Source organism: Camellia sinensis, chromosome 13, assembly GCF_055761805.1.
Source record: "Camellia sinensis isolate YWXY chromosome 13, ASM5576180v1, whole genome shotgun sequence".
Lineage (NCBI taxonomy): Eukaryota > Viridiplantae > Streptophyta > Magnoliopsida > Ericales > Theaceae > Camellia > Camellia sinensis.
In genome coordinates this window covers 111,803,365-111,812,419 of record NC_138973.1, presented here as the reverse complement: position 1 = coordinate 111,812,419, position 9,055 = coordinate 111,803,365, and the positions used below count along the sequence as shown (strand labels likewise).

The 9,055-nt window shown below is 35.0% G+C and overlaps 1 protein-coding gene across 2 annotated transcripts; it reads right to left on the bottom strand.

Annotated features, from left to right (window-relative positions):
- Positions 1 to 409: 409 nt before the first annotated feature.
- On the bottom strand, positions 410 to 8,573 carry LOC114296336 (palmitoyl-acyl carrier protein thioesterase, chloroplastic-like). Of its 2 annotated transcripts, XR_014349406.1 has the most exons (4): positions 7,911 to 8,573; positions 7,660 to 7,793; positions 7,355 to 7,465; positions 898 to 1,011 (listed from the first exon to the last, which is right to left on the bottom strand). XR_014349406.1 is itself a non-coding variant. In XM_082903190.1 (3 exons), exons 1-3 carry the CDS (start codon positions 8,451 to 8,453, stop codon positions 873 to 875), a joined length of 816 nt encoding a protein of 271 aa, XP_082759316.1. In that variant the 5' UTR covers positions 8,454 to 8,461; the 3' UTR covers positions 410 to 872. The 2 variants fall into 2 exon arrangements, 1 of the variants encoding a protein (XP_082759316.1); XM_082903190.1 differs by lacking the exon at positions 7,355 to 7,465 and having other exon boundaries at positions 410 to 1,011; positions 7,911 to 8,461.
- Between the last annotated feature and the right edge of the window lie 482 nt (positions 8,574 to 9,055).

Sequence of the window (9,055 nt, the reverse complement as noted above, 5' to 3'; positions counted from 1 at the left end):
CGAACAAATTAAATCAAGTAAGTTATTTAATTTATTTTCAGTGTTGTTTTTATTTATTAAAATCAGATTTAAATTTTGTTTTTGTAACAAAATAAAATCTGTTTTTATTTATTTATTTTTATTTCAAGTTTGATTTTTGTAATCAAACAAATTCTCTCCTTTTCTTTATTTCTTTAAATTCTAATTGTTGTTGTGTACACAATAGAATTAAATCTTTTAAATACAGTGAAGATTGTCCAACAAAATTTTGGTAATTTTCTGCTGTCCTCGTCCACAATAGGAGGTGAATCCACAAAAAAAGTACCTATTTCCCCTCGAACTTCATTAGGAATTTTAGATAACCTCCACGTCTCTTTATTCATCATGACCCAGATACTGCAATGCGTCCAATAAAAATCACCACAATAATAAAAACTTTGATTACTTAGTCAAATAAGTCATTTAAATTCAACTTCAGAACAAGTTACTCTTGGAACTCTAAAGACTATAGCTTTACATGCTATAGAGAACTCTCGTCAGTTAGTCCAAAAAAACTCATTCAATTGGTTCACAGAAAGTTACACTTGACACACACAGTCTAAAGGTCATTGGCTAAACATTCTCCAGAGAATATCTTTCATGTTCTTAAGAAAGTTGGGAATCTTTTTAGCAGAAGACTTCCAACTAATTTTGCATGATCTATATGTTTAGTTGCTTCTTTTGCTACTTCCTCTAGTATTAAATATATTCAACAAATAATCCCATAATTTTATTTGTCAAAGAATAAACAGATAATATATTCACCATTTTCCAATGCAGTTGTGGCTCCACTTAACTTTTTCAAAAGAAATAGCACAATAGAAGAACTTTGCATAACATCGGCATCATGAGATTCAAAAAAAAGAAAAATGTTCCCACCTGGATGCTCTAGTTAAAATGTCCCCTGTTCTGCAGTCACGAACAAGCCAATCACACCGCATACCATTCTTTCCGGATGCAGCTACCCAGGTGTCTACTTGCACTACATCACCCCTGAAAGAAATAAAGAAGCTCAAACCATGAATTGGTAGTAATCAATTACAAATATTATAAGCAACTTCAGTACTAATAAATTACATTATCTCAAGGGCATCACGTCACGTCCCATAAAGTAAATACTTCCTTTCATCAGCTAAAAAGTGGTATTATTATATCAAATACAATAAATAATAAAATACACAAAGGAAGTTAATTTTGTGGATGTGATCAAGATCATGTAGCAATGAAGTACCTAGATAGATGTATCAATGTATGTAACCTATGAGCTGCAGACATTATATGTATCAATGTATGTGTCGCCCACAGAAATTCAATCAATTCAATGACACAAGTCCATTCATGCAGATGTGGCCCATAGGATTAAGGCAGGATGGTGTAAGTGGAGAAGTGCGTCTGGGGTATTGTGCGATAAACGAATACCTACTAGACTAAAAGGTAAGTTTTATAGAATGGCTATTAGACCAGCTATGTTGTATGGGACGTAGTGTTGGGCAACCAAGAAACAACATGTAGATAAGATGAGTGTGGCTGAGATGAAAATACTGAGGTGGATGTGTGGTAAGACTAGACAGGACAGGATTAAGAATGAGTGTGTTCGGGAATGGATAGGAGTAGCACCGATAGAAGATAAGTTGAGAGAGAATCGTTTGAGATGGTTTGGTCATATTCAACGAAGACCAACAGAGGCAGTAGTGAAGAGATGCGATGTTGTAACGATAGATGGAAGTGTTAGGGGACGGGGTAGGCCTAGATTAACGTTGACTAGCGTTATAAATAGAGATATGAATCTACTTAATTTGACTAATGAAATGGCCTTTGATAGGGCCGCGTGAAGAAGAAGGATTCATGTAGCCGACCCCATTTGATGGGACTTAAGGCTTGGTTTGGTTTGGTTTGGTTTGGTTTATTTCACAAATAGAACAATCGTTGCATTAAATTACTACTCCAAAAATATAGACTGATGTGATGTTCATATGACAACAACAGCACCCTTAGTCTATATTGTATTTGACCATTATTTATTAAAACCATAGTTGTCAAATCAAGATTCGAATCGTGAATCGAAATGGCCATGTACCGAATCACAAATCGAATTGTAAACTGTAAAGATTCGGTTACTTTTACCAAATTACTTTAAAATATATATCTACACAGTTGAATGTTAAATATATCTTATAAATATAAAATATTTAGACTTAAATTAATAAAATGGCTGTTTTGAATAATGATCATGTGAGTCTAATAGGTAAGAAGTTAACACACTTCTCATGTAAGATCACGAATTTACCTTTTTCTTTTTTTAGATACTTCTTATCAACCATTTTTAGTAAAGCAAGTAAACAAAGATAGACTCTCAATTTCCAAGTAACAATAACTTCACAACGATGTTGATATTTGGACAATAAGCATACATACCTTTCCAAGTAAGAATAACACAATAATAAAAAAGAATTAATTGGAATCCTTTATTTTAAAGCCTAAAACATTTTAAAAGGTATATATGCTTGTACAAAAAAGTAATTTTTTTTCTTTTTTTTTTTAAATAGAACTTTTTTAACTGACCTCACTCATGTAACATAGAATTATATTTATTTCAATAAAATAGCAATAGATAATTCATGATGCAAGTTACTTTACCCTTAAATATCTTTAAAAGTTATATTATGATTTTTATCGAGGCAAAAAAAAAAAAAAAAGAAAATGTTAAAAGCATATTGGGTCTGACTAAATCTGATTGGATCCTACTAAAATTCTCTGATCACCAAAATAACAACAAATTATGTATATATATTTTTCTACTAAATACTATTAGAAGTTGTATGACTTCGTTTTTCAAAAAAAAACAAGAAATAAAAATAATCGAAATATGCCGGACACAACAATTTCAAGAATTGCTTAAATCATAAAAAGTGAATCGAATCGTGCATCGATTATGAATCGTGCGATTCATTTTAATTCACTTTCAAAATAGATTCACTTATATATTTGTATTGATTTTGCAAAAAATACTAATCGAATTGTGATCAAATCGCAAATCGTAAAATTTTGATAATAGAGATTACAACAACAATTGAAAGCAATTTGAATTGTTGACATTCTTACAAACAAACAATTTATCATGTTAGCAATATGACAACATGAATCTTATACACACACACAAATAATCATTCTATAACATAAGCTGTAACCACCACATATGCTATTCTAATAGGGAACCCAAACTTCACCAATAATCATGAAATATATACCAAACATGAACCTTCACAAAAACTTTCTAATCCCAAGGTGCAAAATAGAATCAATTTTATGTCCCATTAACAAGTAGCGTATTAGGTTGAAATACAAAATTCCAATTCAAAGAAGCAAATCAAACATCATTTCTCATCTTTGCCTAAGTTGCTTGGTTTACCAAAGTGAGGGAGGAGAAACACAAGACACGTGCAATTATAACAGGATAAATTATTAAAATAGAAATAAAAACACCATTCATACAATGGATTAACATTGCACCTGTAAATTCACACCAGTTGGGCAAGCTAACACATTCTAATTGACCAAGACACAAGGTCTATAGATACATCATGAACAGGCCACTCAAATACACCACCGCTACCATGTGCCCACTTGCAAGTTGCATCATCTCACCAACCTAGGAAGAAAAGCTGGCCATTTTTTCCCTCAGCTTTCAGTCCATGCTTAATAGCATTGTACTACAGCTGCTAAAGTTCCCTAGTAGTGAACAGTTCAGAAAGAGAATCTCAAAACTAAGTACCCGTTTTGCAACTTTACTTTTTAGTGGTTTTTTAACTTTTTTATGAGGTGAAAAAGGTTAAATGTGTTTGGAATTATTTTTTTAGTTGAATAAATAGTTGCGAGGGAAAAAGTGATTGATTGCTGTGACCTTTTGCTAATAGGGTTGAACTTTTTGGCTTTTTTAGCCAAAAAGCCTCTTGCCAAACAGGGCCTCAATTGTCATCAACCATGGAGTCCCAAAACAAAAAACTCAATCGAGCTTGATCAAAATTTCAAATCAAAAAACGAGCAGGATAGTAAACAAGCAATCACTACAGATGCTTATTGACTCCGCAATGCCTCATAAAACAGGTGTGTGAGTACTAGTTAAAGTATCCCACACACAGGAAAAACTTAATAATTCACAAGCAATCCCATAACTTCATCATGTTTTCTATCCATTATGCAAATTTAATTATGGCCTTCATGAGGCGTATTAACCCTTTCTAAAAAATTATAACATTGATTTTTCTTTCCTTTCTTTGATATAAATACGTACTATATAGGTCTTCATTATTACAGATCAAAGCATTCACCGTGCTGAATCAGACAATCCAAGTCATAACAGACTTCTGTCTCATGACAGTAATAATATTGCCCATACCCTTCCAACCAACATTTTAAAGGGGAAAAATTGGAAGAGAAAGGAACCAAGTTTTGAACATATATAAAAGAGAGAATTTATGAAGCATAAGTCTCGTAACTCTAAAGCCTTCAGCCATGTATTGTAAAATGCCAACGCAGAGAGAGCGCCACATTAACCAAGCATAACAGGCACATGCCCCATTCACTCTTGTTTTCAATGCTTTTTCTCGAGAAGTACTCCTCAAACTTACATAAAAACCACAGCTTTTGAGTGTTTTCCTGGACAATAGTCGGGTGGTGGTGGGAAATGGGATTAGAATTCAGTTTTGGACTGATTACTGGATGGGGGCTTGCTGTGTTAAGAATGAGTTTCCTAGGCTGTATAGTCTCTCAACTGAAAAGGAGGTGTCTCTGAGAGTGGTGTTACAGAGGAATGAAGCCTTACCTAGGTGGATTTTCAGGTTTAGAAGAAGGTTATTGGGTTGGGAGGATGATGAGCTTAGAAGGTTGAGTACCTTTTTGGATCAGAATTTGGTTGGCCTCTCGGATAGGGAGGATGGTCTTGGGTGGTTGGCATCTCCATCTGCTGAGTTTTCTGTCTCATCTCTGTATTCTTTGGCTGTGCCTTCATCTCGACAAGTGGTAACAAAGTTAATATGGAATAATTTTTCTCCCCCAAAGGTTCAATTTCTAGTTTGGCTAGTTTTCTACAGAGGATTGGTGTGTTGGAGCCGGAAGCCTCTGCTATGTGTGTGTTTTGTCATGAAGGGCTTGAATCTGTATTTCATCTCCTTATATGGTGCCCGTTTGCTTGGAGAATTTGGTGTGATCTGATGCAGTGGTGGGGATTGACTTGGGTAATTCCACAAACAGTGGAAGGGATTCTTAATTGGTGGAGGGGCTTCAAGTGGAGAAATAATCTGAATATGATCTGGCGAATTATACCATTTGCGGTTTTGTGGTCGTTATGGAAATTCAGGAATGAGAAAGGTTTCTGTGAAAGTCAAATGCACTTAGAGGAGCTGTGTGAATTAATCAAGACAAGGATTGCATTGTGGGCCAAATTTTACACTCAGGATTGCTGTTACTCAGTGCAGCAGATTATCTGCAACATTCAGGAGATTCGGCTTGGAAATGGTTAGTATATGGTAGAGGGGCTGGTTTTAGGTTCTGTGTTGGCTTGGAGTGAGAGGATGTTTGGCATAAGCTACAGTTGTGTGAAATGTGCTCTGCTGGTGGTCACTAATCTGGATCAAATCTGCTGGCTGGTATCAGAGGTTCAATCCTTGCTTGATGATCTGGTTGGTCTGATGGTCTGCTCTGTATGCTGCCTGCCTGCTCTGTTTAGAAGGTCTGCTGGCTGTTTTCACTAGCTGAGCTGGACCTGATATGTTGTTTAGCTGTGTTTAGATGGTGCCCTGAAGCTAGTGTGTGTTGCAGCTGCAGTTTTGTGACTTGTTGGTGCCTTTTAGGACTATTAAGAGAGCCTTGTCTGTTTGTTCACTTTCTGATGCCTTGAAGCAAGGGTGTGTGGCAGCTGCAGTTTTGCGCAATGTGCTCTGCTGGTGGTCTTATTGGTGAAGTATGAATAAAGGAAGTCAGCTATTATGCTGTGTGTAGCCAGGTTTCAATCAAGAAAGTATGCTGCTGGTATGTTGCTGGTATGTTGCTTCTATGCTGCTGCTGGTCTGGCTGTAGGGGTTGGTTGAATGTGTATCAGGATTCCCAAATGGATGAAGTGTATCAGGATCCCCTAATACTGCTCTGTCCTTTGCTCTTTCTTTTTTCTATTCTCTTTTGTTTCCTCTATTGGTTTCTCACCAATTTAGGGTCTTGTGCTTTTTGCTCTTCTCTCTTTGTTGATGTAAGTTTTGTATGTTATACTTTCTTCATCAATAAAGTTGTCTTTTGTTGATCAAAAAAAAAAAAAAACTTACATAAAAACCAAGGCAGCGTTTGGTTTACTTTTCAAAACTCTACTCTGTTTTTAAATCAGGATTTGGATGCAACATGTTCACCAAGCATAATTTTAAAATACAACTCAAAATTACATTCGAAACTCATCTCTTCTCTTCTTCTTTTATTATTATTATTATTATTATTATTATTATCAATCAATCACTTTCTCTCTCATCTCTCCTCTCACATTCTATACATCAATCAATCAATCAAAAATAAATAAGAAAAAATTACAAATCATCCCAAAACTATTTTTAAAACTCATAACCAAACAAATTTTCTCTTTTCAAATCAAGATTCAAAAACTCAAAACTCAAAACACAACTCCACACTCAAATCATAATATTAAAACTAAACCAAACGGACCCAAATAGTTTAAATAAATAAGAAAAAAAGACCATACATATTTCAATAGCTTAATTGCGTTGGGTTGGGTAGGGCAGGTCGATAGGGCCTCGTTTGAGAACAAGCTATTTTAGTAACTTTCTAATTTTTTGACTAAAATATGAAGTAAAAAATTAGCATGTTTGGGATGATTTTTTGTCTTTTTACAAAAAAAAATGTGCAAAAAGTAGAAAAAAATAGAATATTTGACTTTCTTTTTTTTTTTGTATAATTTGTTAGTTTTGAGGAGTTTTAATCCTTTAAAGTGTCTGTCGTATCTATGACAACTACATCAAATCTTGAGATCAAGTACTATAAGTTTTCTTAAAGCAATATGTGATTTAAAAAAGAAAATTAAGAGATCAAACAAAAGGTCAAGGTACCCCTCCAACCCCTCCTATCATGCATGTTTTTTTACATTTAGACCAGATTGCAAACATAGATTATAATCTCATCTCGAATATAGACCCCTAATCTTTTAAAGTTAACATAATGTGCTTCACATTAGATGTTGCGACTGGCATGATGGCAAGTGCTATCTGCCCCCAGTCCTGTGGCACAGGTTTGAGTCACAAATATCAGCATCTCCACAAAAAAGTGGGGTAAGACTGCTTACCTGCTGTCTCTCCCAGACACCTGTCGTCAGCAGGAGCCTTGTGAAGCGAGTGCAAAGCAACCTTTAAGTAAGCTTCACATTCACGCATTAATTATTATATGTTAAATCATCCTGAAAATACCTTAAAGTTAGGGAATCAACTAAGCCTCTACAACATGGTGGGGTTGTAAGTACATCTAATATGACTTTAACATATCCCTTGGCAGCCAAACACCACATCAATTTCCTAGAGACAATTGAACCATCAGAGAAACTAAAAGGTATGATATCATAATGTAGTAAGAGAAACCAGCAATGTGACTTACCAAGTAGGATAGCGATCTACCAGAACCTGCATTTTAGTGACCACCCAAATCAGGTTCTTTTTGCACATCTCCGGAGTTGAACCAAAGCCATCACCCAGAAGTCCTGCACTCTTCACGTGATTAAGAGCTGTTTCCTGCAAAAAGAACTTAAGCTTGTGAAGGACTAAGCAAATTAGAAAAGGGGCAGTGAATGGTACATGGGAGTGCATTTATTCTTTTGACATTGTAGTCAAATGAAGTTTCAATCATACCTGCAAATGATTCATCAATGTCTCTATAGAAGCGGTCCGATCAGCCCCTATCTCATAGGATCTGATAGAGAAGCTTTGACGGAAAACAAAACCATCCTCAACAATTTTCCCAAAACCAAACGGATCAACGAGCATATCAGGGCGCCTTGGCTTCCAATCAAGCATCATCCACTGCTTCTCCGCTGCCAAGAATATCGTCGTGACAGCAGCAAGAAGCATGCTCCAATCAGGTAGTTGGTTAATAAAAGTCCTTTGGTGAAGAGATGGCGAATCATCCTCACTCTTGAGCCCCTCCATTACACCAACTTTGGTACCGTTTACCTTGGAAGGGGCTTGTGCATTGGCCTTAACCTGCAAACCCCCAGTGGCAGCAGATTTTGATTTAATCCCTCGAGCATCCACATTTGCTGGAGGTCCTCCAAGCTTGCTGGATGTCTTGGCACCAGAATCGGGTGGAGGAGATGCAACTGGAAAAAATGCAGAAGTAGCGGCGGTAGCAACCATTATGAAAAATCTATCACCTGAGTCAAACATAGTTATCATTTGTTAAAACACAATCTCCAGTAAAAGTATTTGCAGCAAATTGAAACTAGCAACCAGATTGCATAAATTCTGGAATATTCACCAAAATGCATCAAAGAGTGACATGCTGCTTCTCCATTGTAAATTACCAAACTAGAACAATTGAATTCGAAATTCAAGTGATTAAATGACTAATTTTCACTTTTTTCAACTCAATCAGCTATCAACCCAAAAAAACACAAAAATTGCTTTTTGTGAATATACATAAAAAGTATACTTTTTGTGAAAAAAAATCTTTTAAAAATTCAATAAATACCAAACATATAAAATAAAAGAAAAATATGGGAATTCGGTATATTTTTGGTTTTTTTTGTATTTATTAATTTTTTAAAATATTTTTTTACATATTTTTTTTTTTAAATACATTTAAGTAAGGTGCATCTAAAAAAAGTTATAAAAAAATGCTTAAAATTTTGAAAATATTTACTAAAAACAAAAAAATACGAAAAATAAAAAATTCAATTTTCAAAAAACCTAATCCAAAAAATTCAAACTAAACACACAAATTTAGAGCTGGCAAGTTGAACCCGTACTTGTTAACCCGCCTGCAATTTATAAGGCCC

Bases quoted from the DNA above. Each gene is read 5' to 3' on its own strand.
- LOC114296336 (XM_082903190.1), bottom strand. From the start codon at position 8,453: ATGATAACTATGTTTGACTCAGGTGATAGATTTTTCATAATGGTTGCT. The intron at 7,794-7,910 runs GTATGATTGAAA...TTCTTTTTGCAG, and splicing joins CATTGATGAATCATTTGCAG to GAAACAGCTCTTAATCACGT. The intron at 1,012-7,659 runs GTAAGTCACATT...TATTTCTTTCAG, and splicing joins GTAGATCGCTATCCTACTTG to GGGTGATGTAGTGCAAGTAG.